This window comes from Ranitomeya imitator, chromosome 3, assembly GCF_032444005.1.
Source record: "Ranitomeya imitator isolate aRanImi1 chromosome 3, aRanImi1.pri, whole genome shotgun sequence".
Taxonomy (NCBI): domain Eukaryota; kingdom Metazoa; phylum Chordata; class Amphibia; order Anura; family Dendrobatidae; genus Ranitomeya; species Ranitomeya imitator.
Window position 1 is genome coordinate 177,175,348 of NC_091284.1, and position 24,326 is coordinate 177,199,673.

At 45.3% G+C, this 24,326-nt stretch overlaps 1 protein-coding gene across 8 annotated transcripts in view; it reads right to left on the reverse strand.

Moving 5' to 3' along the window:
• Positions 1-24,326, reverse strand: part of CASK (calcium/calmodulin dependent serine protein kinase) — a 393,333-nt gene that overhangs the window by 268,032 nt on the left and 100,975 nt on the right. For all 8 annotated transcript variants that reach the window (XM_069761644.1, XM_069761640.1, XM_069761641.1 and 5 more), the window contains exon 2: positions 14,539-14,651. In XM_069761644.1, the coding sequence (XP_069617745.1) occupies positions 14,539-14,651 (113 nt within the window). The remainder of the gene's footprint in view (positions 1-14,538; positions 14,652-24,326) is intronic.

Consider the following 24,326-nt stretch of genomic DNA (forward strand, 5'->3'; position numbering starts at 1 on the left):
ATGACCTGGCCGTGTTTTTGCAATTCTGACCAGTGTCCCTTTATGAGGTAATAACACGGTTCTGAGATTGTTTTTTCGTGACATATTGGGCTTCATGTTAGTGGTAAATTTAGGTCAATAATTTTTGCGTTTATTTGTGAAAAAAATGGAAATTTGGCTAAAATGTTGAAAATTTCGCAATTTTCAAATTTTGAATTTTTATTCTGTTAAACCAGAGAGTTACGCGACACAATAGTTAATAAATAACATTTCCCTCATGTCTACTTTACATCAGCACAATTTTGGAACCAACATTTTTTTTTATAGGAAGTTATAAGGGTTAAAATTTGAACAGCGATTTCTCATTTTTACAACGAAATTTACAAAACTTTTTTTTTTTTTTTTTTTAGGGACCACCTCACATTTGAAGTCAGTTTGAGGGGTCTGTATGGCTGAAAATACCCAAAAGTGACACCATTCTAAAAACTGCACCCCTCAAGGTACTCAAAACCACATTCAAGAAGTTTATTAACCCTTCAGGTACTTCACAGCAGCAGAAGCAACATGGAAGGAAAAAATGAACATTTAACTTTTTAGTCACAAAAATGATGTTTTAGCAACAATTTTTTTTATTTTCCCAAGGGTAAAAACAAAAACTGGACCCCAAACGTTATTGTACAATTTGTCCTGAGTACGCCGATACCCCATATGTCGGGGGGAACCACTGTCTGGGCGCACGACAGGGCTCGGAAGGGAAGGAGCGCCATTTGACTTTTTCAATGAAAAATTAGCTCCAATCTTTAGCAGACACCATGTCGCGTTTGGAGAGCCCCTGTGTGCCTAAACATTGGAGCTCCCCCACAAGTGACCCCATTTTGGAAACTAGACCCCCCAAGGAGCTTATCTAGATGCATAGTGGGCACTTTGAACCCCCAGGTGCTTCACAGAAGTTTATAACGCAGAGCCGTGAAAATAAAAAATCATTTTTCTTTCCTCAAAAATAATTTTTTAGCCCGCAATTTTTTATTTTCACAAGAGTAACAGGAGAAATTGGACACCAAAAGTTGTTGTCCAGTTTGTCCTGAGTACATTGATACCCCATATGTGGGGGTAAACCACTGTTTGGGCACACGTCGGGGCTCGGAAGGGAAGTAGTGACTTTTAAAATGCAGACTTGATGGAATGGTCAGCGGGCGTCACGTTGCGTTTGCAGAGCCCCTGGTGTGCCTAAACAGTTGAAACCCCCCACAAGTGATCCCATTTTGGAAACTAGTCCCCCAAGGAATTTATCTAGATATGTGGTGAGCACTTTGAACCCCCAAGTGCTTCACAGAAGTTTACAACGCAGAGCCGTGAAAATAAAAAATAATTTTTCTTTCCTCAAAAATGATGTTTTAGCAAGCAATTTTTTATTTTCACAAGGGTAACAGGAGAAATTGGACCATAATAATTGTTGCCCAGTTTGTCCTGAGTATGCTGGTACCCCATATGTGGGGGTAAACCACTGTTTGGGCGCATGTCGGGGCTCAGAAGGGAGGGAGCACCATTTGACTTTTGAATACAAGATTGGCTGGAATCAATGGTGGCGCCATGTTGCGTTTGGAGACCTCTGATGTGCCTAAACAGTGGAAACCCCTCAATTCTAACTCCAGCACACCCCTAACCCCAATCCCAACTCTAGCCATAACCCTAACCACAACCCTAATCCCAACCCTAACCATAACCCTAACCACAGCGTAATCTTAACCCTATTTCCAACTCTAGCCCTAATTCCAAACCTAACCCTAAGGCTATGTGCCCACGTTGCGGATTCGTGTGAGATTTTTCCGCACCATTTTTGAAAAATCCGCAGGTAAAAGGCACTGCGTTTTACCTGCGGATTTCCAGTGTTTTTTGTGTGGATTTCACCTGCGGATTCCTATTGAGGAACAGGTGTAAAACGCTGCGGAATCCGCACAAAGAACTGACATGCTGCGGAAAATACAGCACAGCGTTTCCGCACGGTATTTTCCGCACCATGGGCACAGCGGATTTGGTTTTCCATAGGTTTACATGGTACTGTAAACCTGATGGAAAACTGCTACGAATCCGCAGCGGCCAATCCGCTGCGGATCCGCAGCCAAATCCGCACCGTGTGCACATAGCCTAATTCTAACCCTAACCTCAATTCTAGCACTAACCCTAACAGAAAAAAAACAAACAAAACATTTTATTTATTTTAATTATTGTCGCTACCTATGGGGGTGATAAAGGGGAGGTTTATTTATTATTTTTTTTATTTTGATCGCTGTGATAGAAGCTATCACAGTGATCAAAATGTACCTGTAACGAATCTGCCCGCCGGCAGATTCGGCGGGCGCACTGTGCATGTGCCCCCCATTTTGGAAGATGGCGGCGCCCATAGAGCAGACGGACGGACCCCGGAGGTCAGTAAATTTGAGGGGGGTAAATCGGACAGCGGGGGGTAAATCGGACTGCGGGGGGAGCGGACAGGAAGAGAGGCGAGCGGAGGACAGCAATGACAGGACGGAGGATGGAGGGGAGGAGATCGGTGGCGGTGGAGGGGGCAGATCGCAATCTCCAGCCATGGCTGATGCTATTGCAGCATCGGCCATGGTTGGATTGTAATATTTCACCAATTTTCATTGGTGAAATATTACTATCGCTCTGATTGAAAGTGAAATGTCACTTTCAACAGCCAATCAGAGCGATCGTAGCCACAGGGGGGCGAAGCCACCCCCCCTGGGCTCAAGTACCACTCCCCCTGTCCCTGCAGGTCAGGTGAAATTACAGTTAACCCTTTCACCCGGCCTGCAGGAGCGCGATCCGACCATGACGCACATGCTGCGTCACAGGTCGGATTGGCACAGGTTTTCATGACGCATACGCTGCGTCAAAGGTAGGGAAGGGGTTAATATCTACTATATAATTGTCTAAGGGGTACTTCCGTCTGTCTGTCCCAGATATTCATTGGTCGCAGCCTCTGTCACGGAAATCCAACTCGCTGATTGGTCGTGGCTATTTTGCCGTGACCAATCAGCGACGGCCACAGTCCGGCGCCAAAATGGCCGCTCCTTCCTCCCCGCAGTCAGTGCCCGCTCCATTATCCCCTCCAGTCAGGGCTCACACAGGGTTAATGGCAGCGCTAATGGACCGCGTTATGCCGTGGTGTAACGCACTCCATTAACGCTGCTATTAACCCTGTGTAACCAAATTTCTTACTATTGATGCTGCCTATGCAGCATCAGTAGTAAAAAGACCTAATGTTAAAAATAAAAAAAAAAATTAAAAATCAGCCTTTCCCGCTCCTCGCGATGCTCCAGTGACCGCTCCATGCAAGCGGCAGGTTCCGGTGGCAATGATGGTATGCTAGAAGGACCTGCCATGACGTCATCACAGGTCCTGCGCCCATACCAACCCTGGGACCGGAAGCTGACGCGTGCACCGCACACAGGGCCAGGACTTCAACGGGCTTTTGGAGGGTGAGTATATGTTTATTTTTATTTTAAGTCTGTATACTACGTGGCTCTGTGCTGTATACTCAGTCACTGGGCAATATACTACGTGGACATGCATATTTGCATATTCTAGAATACCCGATGCGTTAGAATCGGGCCACCATCTAGTGTGTATGTGTGTAATAAATAATATATATATATATATATATATATATATATATATATATATATATATATATATATATATATATATATATATATATATATATATATATATATATATATATATCTCATTTTTGTAGAAAAGGAAGCTGCAGAAGAGGTGCTTCCAGAAGCAACTGGTACGTTTACATGCATCGCAGAAGCACATCATAGTACACAACACAAAAGCAGATTATTACAGACATCACCGTATGCACAACACAGCCTATATCCTAGCACATAATTTTGTAAAAAAAAAAATTTCTTTCAGTCTTCTGATTCTGCGGCTCAATCTAGAGGTCCTCAAAGCGCCTCCCAGGGTCGTTGGCGTCACCGTCAGGACTGTCGCCATAGATAAAGTACCTTTTTTTCCCCCACTTTCTGTTTTGAGTCTAATGTCTATCTTTTTTAATATAAACATAAGGATGAATGACCTCAGGGAGATCAAAACATTCAACACCGCGGAGACACCATCACGTGTTTCTCAACGCAGTGATCCAGAACACTGCTCCCATCCCTTATGGGAAATATGCAAATGCATGTAGAAAAGCCGCGGAGACACCATCGCGTGTTTCTAATAGCCAGTTTCCTACTCCACACTGATGAGGGGCAAATACCCCGAAACAGCTGTCTGTGGATGGATACCATGTTTTGGCATAGGTGGTTTTCCTTTTGGATGCTGCCCTTCCCGTGGTTGTTCCTTCCCGGTGAAAGACCTGGCTATTTATTGCTTGCGTTGAGAAACACGTGATGGTGTCTCCGCGGCTTTTCTACACATCTTTTTTAATAGGCTTCACAGCGTGCTCCTGACTCGGATGGTGAGGAGGTTGGTCTAGGTATCAACCTCCTCATTCATCTAATCCAAGAGCGGGAGGTGCTGTGGAACATGGGGGACCACCCCCACGCAGATCTTGGTGTTACCCTTCAGCACTGGAAGGAAGTATGCCAACAACTTGTGGACAATTGGGAGGACCTCGATGTTCGGGTTCAGAATCAAGCACATAAGTATTCACAGTTCAGTTATTTTGCTGGATGTAATGTATTGTATACTAACCAATTTGTGCTTTCACTTCACAGGCGAAAGTTGTCAAGTGATGGCGGTCAATCAGGAATCGCTTCAAGAAGGATTTCAACAAAGATGCAGGACCCAAGTGGATCTGGAGGACGTGGGAGCAAGTACAAGTATACAAGGGCCTGGTCATTCCTCTGGTCAACGATGGTGAGCAGATGGTAAATATTACCCACCCCATTTCATAAAAAAATGTTTACATGTCTAACACGTTTTGGTTTTCAGCCAGGGCCAAGCAGTATCAATATATCAATTCCTTTTTTTTTTTCTTCTCGTTTTTCCACAGCACCGTCTGCAGCACTCGGGAGCCTGCAGACTTGAACCCTTCTGGGGCGATCCTTCAGGAATCCGCCACCTAGGGATACTGACAGACCCGACGGTCTGCACCTTCCCAGCCTTCCCTCACATCTGATCCCTCGCTCCCATCCACCAGTGCTGGAGCCTCGTGGCCAACTACGTTGCATGAAGCTGCTGGTGAGGATATAGCTTTTCCTTTACCCCATCCCTCTGATGCTGAAACCTCTAGTACACCTGTGAGTTCTGTGCGGCCGCGCCAGAGGGGTTAGGAAAAAAAAGCTAGTTCTTGCATCGGAATGCATCCTTCCAGAACTGTCTCAAACTGTTGTCTGAGCAAATGACCGCAGGATTTAATTTGCTCAGCAACAGTATTCTTGAGTTGCACACACGCCTGGATAGGATGCGTTCAGATGCAAGTAAATCTCCAAACCACACCTTTTTCCAGTCTGTACTCGAGAGCATGGACAAGCCATCTCCTGATCAGCAGATGCATGTAATGCAAGCGGCAAGCGTGCCAGTTTGTTCTAGTGCAGGTTAGCTCCCAAGCCCCTCCACCCGCCCCGGTAGTTCCTCCCGCACCTGCCTCCCCCCCTCCAGCCACTGTCCCCCCTTCCCCTCCTATTCAATACCATCACTCTGCCCCATACCAGCATCCTGCCCAGCACCAGTTCCCAACCATATCACCTATGCCTCCACTCCCTGCCCACTACCACCAGTCTCCTTCCACGCCCATGATGCCCCAAACACAACCCACTTCTCCACCCACCACCTTCTGCCTCCCAATCCCTCAACTCCACCCCTCAAACCCTCCTAAATCCCAACACTAACCCCGCTTTTATGTCCACACGTTCTTTCTTTCTCTATCCTTTCACCTTTACCTACTGATTCGTCACCACCACCACATTCCGCTCTACACTCCCACTGTCGAAGTGTTCTAATCTGACAGCCCCTCCAGTATTTTCTCCACCCCAAACTTTTTAAATTTGTGATACTTTTGTTACTTTTTGTAAAACAGTTTTTTTGGTTGCAAAATTTTGTCTTATTTCTTACATTATAAGGTTAAATACTTTGGTTAAAAGAAGGTACAATTCTTTGGGTAAATCCCAACTAGGTACAATACTTTGGGTACAAAGAAAAAAAAAAAAAAAAAAAAACGTTAAATACTTTGGTTAATACGGTCACGCCTTCCATCTTCGCCAGTCACTTGCTCCTCTACAACCTGTCAAAGATGGGCTGTAGGAACACTGTATATATAGGTTTTCAGTAGCCAATCACGTTTTGGGAGCCTCCCATGGGAGTTTTTCAAAACCATATCAGTCGTAAAACTGATAAAAAAAACAAACAAAAAAAAAAAAAAACAGACAAGACGGATACGGTTTTTAGCCGGATCCGCTAGATGGTTCCAGTGAAAGAAACGGATCCACCGCATCAGTTTTCCACAATTTATGCCAGATCCGTTGCTCCGGCGCGACGCCGGATTTTGCCTGACGGTGAAAACCTGATGTATGCCACATGTCAGAAAGGTGTTAAAGGGGAAAAAAAATAACCCAATAAATACTAACTTTATGCCAAGAGTTAGTGGGTTTTTTTGCGGGCAACTTAATGATGCAACTAGATGCCTATATATTTGAACCCTGATGCCAGTGACTTAGAATTAACACGAACAAGCATACGTATCTTCATGGTAAACCTAAAATTATAGCGTCCCCAAGTAAGCACTAAAAAGAAACAAGACAACCAACACTATACATCTAGTGTCCTAGAAGTGCTAAAACAGCCTGCTACAGCTTCGTGTCATCTTACGAGGCCAACCTCATCAAGGATGTTGGCAGGTCTGGTCACAAACTCTAATCTTCGATCTGGAGAGTGATCTCATAGCTAATTAATGTAATAAAATAGATTGCCACATTTTTACTGTTAGGCGAGGCATGCTGATGCGTATATTACTGTTCCAAACGTCTACTGGCATGCCTGCCTAGGAGGATTAGAGAGCAGGGTTCTAACTTGGGCCCTGTGGGAAGGATGCTGGGACAGATGAAATGGCTCCCTTAATTACCAGTGGGAAAAGACACAAAGGAGAGACACCATTACCAAGCCGTGTCTAATATTCCCTGTAAGGCTGCCTCTGCAGCATTAATACCTTAATGCAATTACTGCCAACACCAGACTGTGACCAAAGGATATTATTAGAATTTTTAAAACATTAAAAAAGAGTTTGTCTATGTAAAATAGAAAGTTTTACTGTTGGCTTCATAAATTAAAAAAAAAAAAAAAAAAAAAAACGACAACAAACCAAGTTATACAGGTCCTTCTCAAAAAATTAGCATATAGTGTTAAATTTCATTATTTACCATAATGTAATGATTACAATTAAACTTTCATATATTATAGATTCATTATCCACCAACTGAAATTTGTCAGGTCTTTTATTGTTTTAATACTGATGATTTTGGCATACAACTCCTGATAACCCAAAAAACCTGTCTCAATAAATTAGCATATTTCACCCATCCAATCAAATAAAAGTGTTTTTTAATAACAAACAAAAAACCAACAAATAATAATGTTCAGTTATGCACTCAATACTTGGTCGGGAATCCTTTGGCAGAAATGACTGCTTCAATGCGGCGTGGCATGGAGGCAATCAGCCTGTGACACTGCTGAGATGTTATGGAGGCCCAGGATGCTTCAATAGCGGCCTTAAGCTCATCCAGAGTGTTGGGTCTTGCGTCTCTCAACTTTCTCTTCACAATACCCCACAGATTCTCTATGGGGTTCAGGTCAGGAGAGTTGGCAGGCCAATTGAGCACAGTAATACCATGGTCAGTAAACCATTTACCAGTGGTTTTGGCACTGCGAGCAGGTGCCAGGTCGTGCTGAAAAATGAAATCTTCATCTCCATAAAGCATTTCAGCCAATGGAAGCATGAAGTGCTCCAAAATCTCCTGATAGCTAGCTGCATTGACCCTGCCCTTGATGAAACACAGTGGACCAACACCAGCAGCTGACATGGCACCCCACACCATCACTGACTGTGGGTACTTGACACTGGACTTCAGGCATTTTGGCATTTCCTTCTCCCCAGTCTTCCTCCAGACTCTGGCACCTTGATTTCCGAATGACATGCAAAATTTGCTTTCATCAGAAAAAAGTACTTGGGACCACTTAGCAACAGTCCAGTGCTGCTTCTCTGTAGCTCAAAAGTGGCTTTACCTGGGGAATGCGGCACCTGTAGCCCATTTCCTGCACACGCCTGTGCACGGTGGCTCTGGATGTTTCCACACCAGACTCAGTCCACTGCTTCCTCAGGTTCCCCAAGGTCTGGAATCGGTCCTTCTCCACAATCTTCCTCAGGGTCCAGTCTCCTCTTCTCGTTGTACAGCGTTTTCTGCCACATTGTTTCCTTCCAACAGACTTACCATTGAGGTGCCTTGATACAGCACTCTGGGAACAGCCTATTTGTTGAGAAATTTCTTTCTGGGTCTTACCCTCTTGCTTGAGGGTGTCAATGATGGCCTTCTTGACATCTGTCAGGTCGCTAGTCTTACCCATGATAGGGGTTTTGAGTAATGAACCAGGCAGGGAGTTTATAAAAGCCTCAGGTATCTTTTGCATGTGTTTAGAGTTAATTAGTTGATTCAGAAGATTAGGGTAATAGGTCGTTTAGAGAACCTTTTCTTGATATGCTAATTTATTGAGACAGGTTTTTTGGGTTATCAGGAGTTGTATGCCAAAATCATCAGTATTAAAACAATAAAAGACCTGACAAATTTCAGTTGGTGGATAATGAATCTATAATATATGAAAGTTTAATTGTAATCATTACATTATGGTAAATAATGAAATTTAATACTATATGCTAATTTTTTGAGAAGGACCTGTATACTCTCCTAACATCAATGACTGGGATCCAGCGCTGCTGACGACACCTGACCACAGCAGCCAACCACAGGTCCTAGCTCCCTGCCGGGGTAAAACACAGAATGGCGCAGCCTGCAGTGGATCCTAGTTTGAAAATATAGACTTGTGGATTTTCTTCAATTTACCAAGCCAACGATAACATTTTAACTTTGCCTGAAATTGTTTATAGCTGATCCATGCAGGATATTTTAACAACTTTGCTATAAACTGACTGTACAGGAGGCCCAGAGGCATAGATGGGGACAAGAGTCCACTACTGACCACAAGTTTCATAAAGGAGTATCCTGGTCTCCTGCACCCCAACACCTCTACTCACACACTAGGATATGTTTTAATTTAGCTTTATACAAGAGTATGGGTTATTTTTTGCCTCCGAAATAAAGCTGCCAATGCCGCCCTATCACCCGTCTAATACCTAAACTAATCATGTTTTACAAGCTTCATTATATTCTTCATGGCAAGGCTTTAAAGAACCATTTGCCATATGAAGTTACCCGTCCAGGTAAATGGCTTGCGATACCCACTGACGTAATGCAGAGCTCCTGTAAAGGCTGTAACACCTGGACCTCCACATTGTGGGAAGTCAGCCTTCTGGGGAGTCTCAGCCTCCTTATCACTAGATATCATTGTAGTGATCCTCTACATGCTCAGTTACAACTAACACTGGTAACCAGGGTAAACAACGGGTTACTAAGCGCGGCCCTGCGCTTAGTAACCCGATGTTTACCCTGGTTACCAGTGAAGACATCACTGAATCGGCGTCACACACGCCGATTCAGCGATGTCTGCGGGAGATCCAGCGACGAAATAAAGTTCTGGACTTTCTGCTCCGACCAACGATGTCACAGCAGGATCCAGATCGCTGCTGCGTGTGAAACACAACGATATCGCTATCCAGGATGCTGCAACGTCACGGATCGCTAGCGATACCATTGTGAAGTTGGTCAGTGTGAAGGTACCGTAACAGCATTCTCCCTTTATCTATAGGTGGCCTAAGCATGTTCGGCTGACATCTCCAAGAATTCTTCACGCAGAATTGTATTTCCTCTGGGGTATGTTGAAATCGTCAGGTATAGTGACTACATGCAGGTCACTTTTTTTTTTTCCACACACAAAATAAAAACAACACACCACACCAACAAGCATAGACTTCCATCAGTGTTGGTTTTCTATAATAAATCTTTGTAAAAATACAAAGAAAACGTTTTATACCAATTACAATGCTAAAAAATGCTCATAGACTCGTATAGGTGGAAGACATGTGAAAAATCGACGTCTAAAGGAGGCCGTAAACATATAGGTTATTAACCCCTTCCCGACCTTTGACGCCACGTAGGCGTCATGAAAGTCGGTGCCAATCCGACCCATGACACCTATGTGGCGTCATGGAAAGATCGCGTCCCTGCAGATCGGGTGAAAGGGTTAACTCCAATTTCACCCGATCTGCAGGGACAGGGGGAGTGGTAGTACAGCCCGGGGGGGGGGGTGGCTTCACCCCCCCCGTGGCTACGATCGCTCTGATTGGCTGTTGAAAGTGAAACTGCCAATCAGAGCGATTTGTAATATTTCACCTACTAAAACTGGTGAAATATTACAATCCAGCCATGGCCGATGCTGCAATATCATCGGCCATGGCTGGAAACACCGATGTGCCCCCACCCCACCGATCGCCCCCCCAAGCCACCGATCTGTCCTGTACACAGTGCTCCACTCACCTCCGTCCTCCTGTCCGCTCCCCCCGTGCTCCGATCCATCCCCCCCATGCTCCCCCCCACCCCATCATACTTACCGAGCCTCCCTGGGTCCGTCCGTCTTCTCCATAGGCGCCGCCATCTTCCAAAATAGCGGGCGCATGCGCAGTGCGCCCGTCGAATCTGCCGGCTGGCCGATTCGTTCCAATGTGCATTTTGATCACTGTGATAAAATAGTAAATGACACCCCCCCCCCCCCCCCTTTGTCACCCCCATAGGTAGGGACAATAATAAAATAAAGAATTTTTTTTTTTTTATTCCCGTTAGGGTTTCGATATGTGCACACGTATTCTGGTCCTCTGCGGATTTTTCCGCTGCAGATTTGATAAATCCACAGTGCTAAACCGCTGCGGATTTACCGTGGTTTTTCTGCGCATTTCAATGCGGTTTTATAACTGCGATTTTCTATTGGAGCAGTTGTAAAACCGCTGCGGAATCCGCAGAAAAGTGACAAGCTGCGGAATGTAAACCGCTGCGTTTCCGTGCAGTTTTTCTGCAGCATGTGTACAGCGATTCTTGTTTCCCATATGTTTACATTGAACTGTAAACTCATGGGAAACTGTTGCGGATCCGCAGCGTTTTCCGCAGCGTGTGCACATACCTTTAGAATTAGGCTATGTGCACACAGTGCGGATTTGGCTGCGGATCCGCAGCGGATTGGCCGCTGCGGATTCGCTGCAGTGTTCCATCAGGTTTACAGTACCATGTAAACCTATGGAAAACCAAATCCATTGTGCCCACGGTGCGGAAAATACCGCGCGGAAACGCTGCGTTGTATTTTCCGCAGCATGTCAATTCTTTGTGCGGATTCCGCAGCATTTTACACCTGTTCCTCAATAGGAATCCGCAGGTGAAATCCGCACAAAAAACACTGGAAATCCGCAGGTAAAACAAAGTGCCTTTTACCCGCGAATTTTTCAAAAATGGTGCTGAAAAATCTCGCATGAATCCGCAACGTGGGCACATAGCCTTTGGGTTAGGGTTGGAATTAGGGTTGTGGTTAGGGTGTGATTAGGGTTATGGCTACAGTTGGGATTCGGGTTAGGGGTGTCGGGGGGTTAGTGTTGGAGGTAGAATTGAGGGGTTTCCACTGTTTAGGCACATCAGGGGTCTCCAAACGCAACATGGCGCCACCATTGATTCCAGCCAATCTTGTATTGAAAAAGTCAAATGGTGCTCCCTCACTTCCAAGCCCCGACGTGCGCCCAAACAGTGGTTTACCCCCACAAATGGGGTACCAGCATACTCAGGACAAACTGCGCAACAATTACTGGGGTCCAATTTCTCCTGTTACTCTTGTGAAAATAAAAAATTGCTTGCTAAAACATTTTTGAGGAAAGAAAAATGATTTTTTTATTTTCACGGCTCTGCGTTGTAAACTTCTGTGAAGCACTAGGGGGTTCAAAGTGCTCACCACACATCTAGATTAGTTCCTTTGGGGGTCTAGTTTCCAAAATGGGGTCACTTGTGGGGGGTTTCTACTGTTTAGCCACATCAGGGTCTCTGCAAACGCAACGTGACGCCCGCAGAGCATTCCATCAAAGTCTGCATTTCAAAACGTCACTACTTCACTTCCGAGCCCCGGCATGGGCCCAAAGAGTGGTTTACCCCCACATATGGGGTATCAGCGTACTCAGGAGAAACTGGACAACAACTTTTGGGGTCAAATTTCTTCTGTTACCCTTCGGAAAATAAAAAATTGCAGGCTTAAAAAATCATTTTTGAGAAAAGAAAATTTTTTTTTTTATTTTCATGGCTCTGCGTTATAAACTTCTGTGAAGCACTTGGGGGTTCAAAGTCCTCACCACACATCTAGATTAGTTCCTTTGGGGGTCTAGTTTTCACAATGGGGTCATTTGTGGGGGATCTCCAATGTTTAGGCACACAGGGGCTCTCCAAACGCGACATGGTGTCCGCTAACGATGGAGATAATTGCTCATTCAAAAAGTCAAATGGCGCTCCTTCCCTTCCGAGCCTTACCATGTGCCCAAACAGTGGTTTACCCCCACATGTGAGGTATCGGTGTACTCAGGAGAAATTGCCCAACAAATTTTAGGATCCATTTTATCCTGTTGCCCATGTGAAAATGAAAAAATTGAGGCTAAAAGAATTTTTTTGTGAAAAAAAAGTACTTTTTCATTTTTACAGATCAATTTGTGAAGCACCTGGGGGTTCAAATTGCTCACTATGCATCTAGATAAGTTCCTTGGGGCATCTAGTTTCCAAAATGGGGTCACTTGTGGGGGAGCTCCAATTTTTAGGCACACGGGGGCTCTCCAAACGTGACATGGTGTCCGCTAAAGAGTGGAGCCAATTTTTCATTCAAAAAGTCAAATGGCGCTCCTTCCCTTCCAAGCCCTGCACCCACACAGTGGTTTACCCCCACATATGAGGTATCTGCGAACTCAGGACAAATTGCTTCTGCTGCTGTGAAGCACCTGAAGGGTTAATAAACTTCTTGAATGTGGTTTTGTGCACCTTGGGGGGTGCAGTTTTTAGAATGGTGTCACTTTTGGGTATTTTCAGCCATATAGACCCCTCAAACTGACTTCAAATGTGAGGTGGTCCCTAAAAAAAATGGTTTTGTAAATTTCGTTGTAAAAATGAGAAATCGCTGGTCAAATTTTAACCCTTATAACTTCCTAGCAAAAAAAAATTTTGTTTCCAAAATTGTGCTGATGTAAAGTATACATGTGGGAAATGTTATTTATTAACCATTTTGTGTCACATAACTCTGGTTTAACAGAATAAAAATTCAAAATGTGAAAATTGCGAAATTTTCAAAATTTTCGCCAAATTTCCGTTTTTATCACAAACGCAGAATTTATTGACCTAAATTTACCACTAACATGAAGCCCAATATGTCACGAAAAAACAGTCTCAGAACCGCTAGGATCCGTTGAAGCATTCCTGAGTTATTACCTCATGAAGGGACACTGGTCAGAATTGCAAAAAACGGCCAGGTCATTAAGGTCAAAATAGGCTGGGTCATGAAGGGGTTAAGAATAACTATTGTAGGTGGTTTGTGGCTACTCCAGTAGCGGTTTCCTTGGGTATATAATGTTCTAGGAGTACTCCACTCCTCGGTAAATTACTTTCATTGGTAGGGGGATCTCAATACATTGTTATGTTCTCAACCTGGAAATATATATGAATTTTGTGCAAGTCATAACGTGTCCTATAGAAGAAGTAGTCTTATCCCATTTTTTATATATACTTGAAATTGGAGCTTAAAAAGGGGATTACACCAAGGTATCACTTATCGATCGTGGATAACTTATCTAGCGCAGGGGGTCCGATCACTGGGGCTCCACCAATCCTGAGAATGGGGCTCTAAGGAGCACTGTCTGAATGGAGCGAGGTCGAGCATGTGTACCTCTGCTACGGTAATTCAATGGGACCACACGAGATCGCCAAGCGCTGCCCTCAGCTGACTGTGGCACTCCCTATAGCGATAAATGAAGCGGCAGTGCGGAGGATCGGCCTCATTCAGATAACTTCAAGTTTGGTGCGATTAGGTCTTGCACTGAATACTAGAAATAAACCAATATTTTCACAGTTTACTTGTTAATGTCAAATCTATGGAATATGTAAAGTAATCATTATGTAGCACATTTTGCTAAGTAGCAATTAAATAGCTCATCACTTTGTAAAATATGTACACCACTAGCTTAGTAAGGATTAATGCTAGTAACAAAATTAATGCCAAATCTGATGAAATAACTAGCCAGTGTGCCAAAACAGTAACTTTCGCTTACAAAACATTCATTATACTTAATCCTGTATGTATACGCTGCATTCTGAAAGGAAGGGGGCAAGAGGTTAAGGCTAAATTAAATGTCAACTTGAAAAACAAACCTACCTTCTGTGCTTAATCCTGGGCTTGACGTAAACTTTGCAACATCTACAATTTTCACAGCAAACTGCTGTCCTGTTTCTCTGTTGATGCATCTTCGGACCACACTGAATGGACCCCTGAAGAGAGAAAATAATAGTTAATGCCTGTACATCGCTCAATGTGCAATATTAGTCTAGACTGTTTAGCAAATGCATCCGACCGCACCCTGGGATACTCACACCACTATATGGCTACACAACTACACTTCAGACGCAAGGCTCTTACAATATGTGAACAGAGCCAATGAGAAAGATGTACACACCTCATAGAGTTTTAATAATCTGCCTGAAAGCAAAAAAGATTTGAGAAATCTGGGTACATCCAGGTGCGGGGTGGGGGGTTGGCGGGAAGTCCCCCCCTACCCCCTTAAGATTTTTGCATAAAAGTTTTGGCCATTTCTCGGAAAAATTATGAATGCACCTTAAAAGGCCAAATGTCACGACAGTGCTAAAGTGGCTCATTTCTGTGAAAGTATTACAGGCACAAATCTTGGCTTGATGACAGATCTAATAACCAGAGTTACCAGCATCATAAGATCTTTAATATGTTGTGACAATATTCAACCATGTTTTTCCACAAAGGGTGGCTAAGAATAATAATAATCATCTTTATTTATATAGCGCCAACATATTCCGCAGCGCTTTACAGTTTAACAGTTTCAAACCCAACAGTCATAAGTAACAACGTTAACAATATAATAATTAAAGCGAAATAAGATGACCCTGCTCGTGAGAGCTTACAATCTACAATGAGGAGGGGGAGATACAAAGTACAGGTGCGTATTTACAATGATGTATTTACAATGATGGTCCAGCCATCTTCAGGGGGTGGGGAATAGATGGAGTTAGTGAATGGGCTACACACACACACAAACATAACATGACTTTGATTACTGAATGCGATAGGCCGCTCTCAACAAATGTGTTTTGAGCGAGCGCCTAAAACTATGCAAATTGTGGATGGTCCTAATATCTTGGGATAGAGCATTCCAGAGGATTGGTGCAGCGCGGGAGAAGTCTTGGAGTCGGGAGTGAGAGGTACGGATTAGTGCAGAGGTTAGTCGAAAGTCATTTGCAGAGCGCAGCGGTCGGCTAGGCCGATAGACCGAAATGAGGGAGATGTATGGGGGTGCCACACTGTGGAGAGCTTTGTGGGTGAGAACAAGTACTTTGAATTGTATCCTGTAATGAATTGGGCAGCCAGTGCAACGACTGGCGAAGAGCGGACGCGTCCGAGTAATGATTAGCCAGATGGACAACCCTGGCTGCTGCATTAAGGATGGACTGGAGAGGGGAAAGTCGAGTAAGGGGGAGGCCAATTAATAGAGCGTTGCATTTGTCCAGGCGGGAGTGGATCAGGGCAACAGTGAGGGTTTCTGTTGTTTCCATGGTGAGAAAAGGGCGAATTCTAGAGATGTTCTTTAGGTGTAAGTGGCACAAGCGAGCAAGAGATTGTATGTGGGAGGTGCAGGAGAGATCGGAGTCAAACATAACACCCAGACAGCGTGCCTGCTGTCGGGGTGTTATTATGGTGCCACCCACGGAGAGGGAAATGTCAGATTTAGGGAGGTTAGTAGATGGCGGGAGCAGAAGTTCAGTTTTGGAGAGGTTGAGTTTCAGATAGAGAGCAGACATGATGTTGGAGACTGCGGACAGACAGTCAGTGGCGTTCTGTAGTACAGCAGGAGTAAGGTCAGGGGATGACGTGTATAGTTGTGTGTCATCAGCATAAAGATGGTACTGAAAGCCAAATCTGCTGAGGTCTGTCCAATTGGGGCCGTGTAAAGAGAGAAAAGAAGGGGGCCAAGGACTGAGCCCTGAGGTACCCCGACAGTGAGAGGAAGAGGAGATGAAGTGGAGCCAGAGAACAGAACACTGAAGGATCGGTAAGAAAGATAGGAGGAGAACCAGGAGAGAGCAGTGTCCATAATGCCAAGTGACTGGTGCCTAGAGAGTAGGGAAGGGTGGTCAATAGTGTTGAAAGCTGCAGAAAGGTTGAGAAGAATGAGCAGTGTGGTCACCATTACGTTTTGCTGTCAGAAGGTCATTGGTCACTTTGATGAGTGCAGTTTCTGTCAAATGTAGGGGGCGGAAACCAGACTGTGAAGGGTCAAGGAGGGAGTGAGTGGAGAGGTAACGGGTAAGGTGGGAGTATATCAGGTGCTCCAAGAGTTTAGAGATGAAGGGGAGATTGGAGACTGGTCTGTAGTTATTTGGGCAGGATGGGTCGAGAGCGGATTTCTTTAGTAATGGAGTAATGATAGAGTGTTTCAAGGAGGAGGGGAAAATGCCAGAGGAGAGGGAGAGATTAAAGATTGTAGTTAGGCGAGTTGTGACGACTGGAGAGAGACTGAAGGAGATGTGAGGGAATGGGGTCGGTGGTGCATTTAGTCGGACGAGAAGAGGAGCCTGGAGACTACTTCTTCTTTGATGGGATCGAATGCGGAGAGTGAGCCAGGGGAAGTGCAGGGAGGGATGGGAGTCACTGAACTTGGTGATTGGGAGCAGATTTCCTGACGGATATTGTCTATTTTCTCTATAAAGTGGGAGGCCAGGTCATCAGCACAAATGTCTGTGATAGGGGATTGTGCTTTTGGCCTGAGGAGGGAGTGAAAGGTGTCAAAAAGTTTCTTGGGGTTGTTGGATAGTGAGGAGATCAGGATAGTGAAGTAGGTCTGTTTGGCGAGGTGAAGGGCAGAATTATAGGTCCTTAACATAAATTTGAAGTGTATGAAGTCTTCTGGTGTGCGTGTTTTCCTCCATAAGCGTTCAGCACACCTAGAGCATCGCTGGAGAAATCGGGTTTGCGATGTGAGCCAGGGCTGTTTCACTCTGTGTTTGGAGGTTCTGAGGGTGAGGGGAGCTACTTGGTCAAGGGTGCTTCTAAGAGTGTCGTTGTAGTGATGTACAGCCAGATCAGGACAGGAAAACAAAGAGATTGGGGGCAGTGATGAGTGTAGGGAGTCTGAAAGTGTATGAGGGTTAATGGCATGTAGATTTCTGACTGAATGGTAGGTAGGAGAGTATGTTCCCACGATCAGTAAACTCTGCGGATTGGATGCCGATTACAGATGCAGCGGCCAGATGTTAAAGCATAGTGGATGGGATTTCAAGAAATCTCATCTCCACTGTGTGTGCACAGACGCCTCCAGCTTTACTGCAGAGACGGACATGCGGCGCGTCTTTCGAGACCGCAGCATGTCTTTATGTTGCGGAGACACTCAGTCTCCAAAAGATAAATTTCCAGTCCAATGTATAGGACGCGGTGATTATGCACGGTTCAATGAACACCTGTGTTCAAAAGCCGCAGCGCTTTGGACGGAGTGGGCACGTGCTACGTCCAAAGCGCTGCCGAATCCTGATCGTGGGAACATACCCTAAGGGTATGTTCACACTATGTGGTTTTAACTGCGGAACCGCCGAGATTTTGCCGCTGCGGGTCCGCAGCTGTTTTCCATGCAGGGTACAGTACAATGTTACCCTATGGAAAACAAAAACCGCAGTGCACATGATGTGGAAAATCCCGAAAAAAACCGCGCTGAATTGCTGCGGAAAAAAAGAAGGACCATGTCACTTCTTTGTGCAGAATCGCAGCGATTCTGCACCCATAGAAATGCATTGATCCGCTAACTTCCCGCATGGGGCTGTGCACACCATGCGGGAAGTAAGCGGATAATATGCGGGTTATACCCGGGGTGGAGGAGAGGAGGCTCTACTCCAGGCCCCGGGAACCATATTTGTGGTAAAAAAAAAAAAAAAAAAAAAAAAGAATTAAAATAAAAAATAAGCTATACTCACCTCTGAAGTCTCAGCGCTGCACGTGGCCGTCCGGTCTCAGGTTTGCTATGCGACCAGGACCTTCGGTGACGTCGCGGTCACATGACCGTGACGTCACGAAGGTCCTGGTTGCACAGCATCTTTGGAACCGGACCGCCGCCTGCAGCGCCGAGGAGATCGGGACGTCAGAGGGTGAGTATATAATTATTTTATTATTTTTAACACTACTATTGATGCTGCATATTGCTGCATATGCCGCATCAATAGTAGGGGTAAAATCCCGCAGCGGAACCCGCAGGACAAACCGCGATAAATCTGCAGGGATAACCGCAGCGGGTTTGCCCTGCAGATTTATCAAATCCGCTGCGGGAGAACCCGCAGGACAGAACGCAATGTGTGAATGTGGCCTAAAAGGTTTTTTTTAGAAGCTGTGGATATATCCATCAAACCTGCACCTATAAAAAGAAACATTGTTGCATTTTACTGCAGTTTTTTTTTGTTTGTTTTTTTATAAGAGGTTGCATGTTTTCAGACTTCTCTCCATTATTCCACCTCTTTAACTTTGTAATGCACTTACATCTGTTTAAGTATCTCCTTCTCAGTATTGTGGAGTGCTGTCATGAACCTCCCTGATGTGATCACATCACCTCAACTGCTCACATGGGCCAGACAGTATATGTACATCGCATACACAAACCAAGCAGCAGCTGCTTTTTCACCTTGACCGGCAAGAAAAGGGAAGGGAGGACGGATCAATATATTAGTCTGCCCTCCCATTTTTACCGAGTCTAGAATCCACCAACAGCCAAAAGGTTGTTCCCTGTAAGGTGACCCAACTGTGTACTTTCGAGTGTAGCAGAGCCACCCGGTGTAGGTCTGTCACATCACAGTAATCATAGGCAGAGTACTAGTTTCAGCTGTGAGGAGGGAGACCAAACCCTTACAGAAAAGTTTAAGAATTCAAATTGGTACAAAATATGCCTTATTTATTTCCATTTCACAATTTGACCCATTTTGCTGATGAAGCAACAGACCAGAAAGAAGAGCACGGGGCAATAGGTGTGGACGCAGTGCAGCCTGCTGACCTACACACCCTGTCCTTGCTGCACTTTACAAAGACTGCATTAAAGGTGGGAGGATACCACACAGTTTATGGCATGTAAGCGCTAAGCAATAATGAATTTTCCTTTATTTTTTACCAAACTTGGAAACTACTTTGAAGTTGCTATGACCAAAAAAAGGAAATAAAGTTAAACAACTCAGGGGTGGCAGGCATCTGCACAAAAATGGTATAAGATAATACAGCCACACCATGAATATTAGCCAGCAGTCTTCAGCACACTCATGAAGTACAGCAAACTCAAAGTCTAAAAGAGCTCAGAAATGGGCAATAATATATGTTATGCTGGGTCACCTTTTCATGCCAATAAAAGGTCTTGGGCTAGCCATAGACATTACTATGCGGCGTCATTTAGCGTAGTCTCATTCCCAATCAGGCGCCCACTGCTCACCAACTCCTCCGGGCCGCCTTCTTGCCGAGGGGCACTCCTGATTAACAGCCAGGATGAGCGGCATTGTGGCTGCTGGCCTGAACGGTGTGTGCTCTAGATCTGCATGCAGAGGAGGAGAGCAGCAGATAGAAGCTCTACTGCAAAGAGCTTGTGAATCATGTGCTCCTTGTTAAGAGCATTATTTGCCAACAAAAAGAAAAGAAATATAAAAGCGGAAAACAACTGAATACAAATTTACATTTTGGACTACTTTTTGAAAATAGTTTTGAAGAATCTGCAGAGGATCATAGACCAAAGTCAAATCAGAAAGATGACTATAATACCAGTGCTAAAATACTATCAGCTATGAAAGCACCTCTGCAGCCTGCATCCATCTCCAGATGGACCAGTCATCCTTTCACTACAGATGGGGTGTAGAGTAGCACGAAGACACAAATGCAAAAGCGCTATTAGCGTGGTTTCACTGCAGAAAAGCACTAAGAGCTCATCTAATCTGTACGTGACTATCAAAGTCTTGTCAAAGCCAGACACCAAGTATCAAAAAGCAGCTTTTTTGAAAACACGATAGACAAAATCGCAGAGTCAAAAAGCTTATGAAAAAAAATGTAACCAAATTTACTTTACTAAGTTCTGGGTGCAACCGTGGGAAGTGCTAGAGGGCTTAAGTGGCACTGTAAATTCAGCTGGGAGTCATAGGACAAAACCCCCAACATGAAGCCACCTAAAAAAGGTACAGGCTCAGAACAGGAATGTTATGAGAGTCATGATTCTCCAGCTTTCCTGATCTTTCAGTCTTCAGTGTCGCATGAGAGGAGATCAATATTACTTTGTTGCTTGCATGTAAGAACAAGGGATTTTTTTTTTTTTTTTTTTTTTTTAAATATAGTGATTTTATAAATTCATCCAGGATCTGCCCCCAACAAAAGCCACAACTGTAGGGAAATAATACCGTCTCAGCATTAAGGACTTCTATTGACCAGAAACTTAGCATTCATGCTTGTGGTCTTGGAACAGCAGAGTCCTGAACCCTGGCATCCTCTCAGTCTTTGCTGGCCTCTCAATAAATCAGCAGGAAGATTGTCTTTACAGCTTCGTAACCTTCTCCCCATCACAAGCAGAAGAGGGTCAATAACTGACTGTGATGGTAGAGAAGGAGGATAGAAGCGTGACCAGTATAACACTCATCTGTTTAAGCTGCTTTTAATAAATGTGAAATTATAAACAGAACTCCTAAAAAACTGGCTGTTAAACTCCCTGTAGCGTGGCCGAATTATTCAGAATGCATATTTAACCCCTTCCCGACCTTTGACGCCACGTAGGCGTCATGAAAGTCGGTGCCAATCCGACCCATGACGCCTATGCGGCGTCATGGAAAGATCGCGTCCCTGCAGATCGGGTGAAAGGGTTAACTCCCATTTCACCCGATCTGCAGGGACAGGGGGAGTGGTAGTTTAGCCCAGGGGGGGTGGCTTCACCCCCTCGTGGCTACGATCGCTCTGATTGGCTGTTGAAAGTGAAACTGCCAATCAGAGCGATTTGTAATATTTCACCCATTATAACGGGTGAAATATTACAATCCAGCCATGGCCGATGCTGAAATATCATCGGCCATGGCTGGAAATACTAGTGTGCCCCCACCCCACCCCTCCGATCGCCCCCCCACCCCCCCGATCTGGCCGGTACACTGCTCCGGCTCCCCTCCGCCCTGTGCTCCGCTCCCCCCCGTGCTCGTGTCCGCTCCCCCCGTGCTCCAATCACCCCCCCGTGCTCCAATCACCCCCCCTGCACTCCGATCCACCCCCCCCGTGCTCCGTTCCACCCCCCCGTGCTCCATTCCAGCCCCCCCGTGCTCCGTTCCACGCCCCCCGCGCTCCGTTCCACCCCTCCCGCGCTCCGTTCCACCCCTCCCGCGCTCCGATCCCCCCCCCCGTGCTCCGATCCCCCCCCCCGTGGTCCCCCCCCACCCTATCATACTTACCGATCCAGCCGTGGTCCCGTCCGTCTTCTCCCGGGCGCCGCCATCTTCCAAAATGGCGGGCGCATGTGCAGTGCGCCCGCCGAATCTGCCGGCCGGCAGATTCGTTCCAAAGTGCATTTTGATCACTGAGATATAATCTATCTCAGTGATCAAAATAAAAAAAATAATAAATGACCCCCCCCCCTTTGTCACCCCCATAGGTAGGGACAATAAAAAAATAAAGAAATTTTTTTTTTTCCACTAATGTTAGAATAGGGTTAGGGTTAGGGGTAGGGTTAGGGGTAGGGTTAGGGTTAGGGGTAGGGGTAGGGTTAGGGGTAGGGGTAGGGTTAGGGGTAGGGTTAGGGGTAGGGCTAGGAGTAGGGTTAGGGTTAGGGCTAGGGTTAGGGGTAGGGTTAGGGGTAGGGTTAGGGTTAGGAATGTGCACACGTATTCTGGTCCTCTGCGGATTTTTCCGCTGCGGATTTGATAAATCCGCAGTGCTAAACCGCTGCGGATTTATGGCGGATTTACCGCGTTTTTTTCTGCGCATTTCACTGCGGTTTTACAATTGCGATTTTCTATTGGAGCAGTTGTAAAACCGCTGCGGAATCCGCACAAAGAAGTGACATGCTGCGGAATGTAAACCGCTGCGTTTCCGTGCAGTTTTTCCGCAGCATGTGTACAGCAATTTTTGTTTCCCATAGGTTTACATTGAACTGTACACTCATGGGAAACTGCTGCGGATCCGCAGCGTTTTCCGCAGCGTGTGCACATACCTTTAGAATTAGGCTATGTGCACACGGTGCGGATTTGGCTGCGGATTCGCAGCAGTGTTCCATCAGGTTTACAGTACCATGTAAACATATGAAAAACCAAATCCGCTGTGCCCGTGATGCGGAAAATACAGCGCGGGAACGCTGCGTTGTATTTTCCGCAGCATGTGAATTCTTTGTGCGGATTCCGCAGCGTTTTACACCTGTTCCTCAATAGGAATCCGCAGGTGAAATCCGCACAAAAAACACTGGAAATCCGCGGAAAATCCGCAGGTAAAACACAGTGCCTTTTACCCGCAGATTTTTCAAAAATGGTGCGGAAATATCTCACACGAATCCGCAACGTGGGCACATAGCCTTAGGGTTAGGGTTGGAATTAGTGTTGGGGTTAGGGTTGTGATTAGGATTATGGCTACAGTTGGGATTAGGGTTAGGGGTGTGTTGGGGTTAGTGTTGGAGTTAGAATTGAGGGGTTACCACTGTTTAGGCACATCAGGGGTCTCCAAACGCAACATGGCGCCACCATTGATTCCAGCCAATCTCGTATTCAAAAAGTCAAATGGTGCTCCCTCACTTCCGAGCCCTGACGTGTGCCCAAACAGTGGTTTACCCCCACATATGGGGTACCAGCATACTCAGGACAAACTGCGCAACAATTACTGGGGTCCAATTTCTCCTGTTACCCTTGTGAATCTAAAAAAATGCTTGCTAAAACATAATTTTTGAGGAAAGAAAAATGATTTTTTATTTTCACGGATCTGTGTTGTAAACGTCTGTGAAGCACTTGGGGGTTCAAAGTGCTCACCACATATCTAGATAAGTTCCTTGGGGGGTCTAGTTTCTAAAATGGGGTCACTTGTGGGGGGTTTCTACTGTTTAGGCACACCAGGGGCTCTGCAAACGCAACGTGACACCCGCAGACCATTCCATCAAAGTCTGCATTTCAAAAGTCACTACTTCCCTTCTGAGCCCCGACGTGTGCCCAAACAGTGGTTTACCCCCACATATGGGGTATCAGCGTACTCAGGAGAAACTGGACAACAACTTTTGGGGTCCAATTTCTCCTGTAACCCTTGGGAAAATAAAAAATTCTGGGCTAAATAATTATTTTTGAGGAAAGAAAACGTATTTATTATTTTCACGGCTCTGCATTATAAACTTCTATGAAGCACTTGGGGGTTCAAAGTGCTCACCACACATCTAGATAAGTTCCTTTCAGGGTCTAGTTTCCAAAATGGGGTCACTTGTGGGGGGTTTCTACTGTTTAGGCACATCAGGGGCTCTGCAAACGCAACGTGACGCCCGCAGAGCATTCCATCAAAGTCTGCATTTCAAAACGTCACTACTTCAATTCCAAGCCCCGGCATGTGCCCAAACAGTAGTTTACCCCCACATATGGGGTATCACCGTACTCAGGAGAAACTGGACAACAAATATTGGGGTCAAATTTCTCCTGTTACCCTTGGGAAAAATAAAAAACTCTGGGCTAAATAATTATTTTTGAGGAAAGAAAACGTATTTATTATTTTCACGGCTCTGCATTATAAACTTCTATGAAGCACTTGGGGGTTCAAAGTGCTCACCACACATCTAGATAAGTTCCTTTGGGGGTCTAGTTTCCAAAATGGGGTCACTTGTGGGGGGTTTCTACTGTTAAGCCACATCAGGGGCTCTGCAAACGCAACGTGACGCCCACAGAGCATTCCATCAAAGTCTGCATTTCAAAACGTCA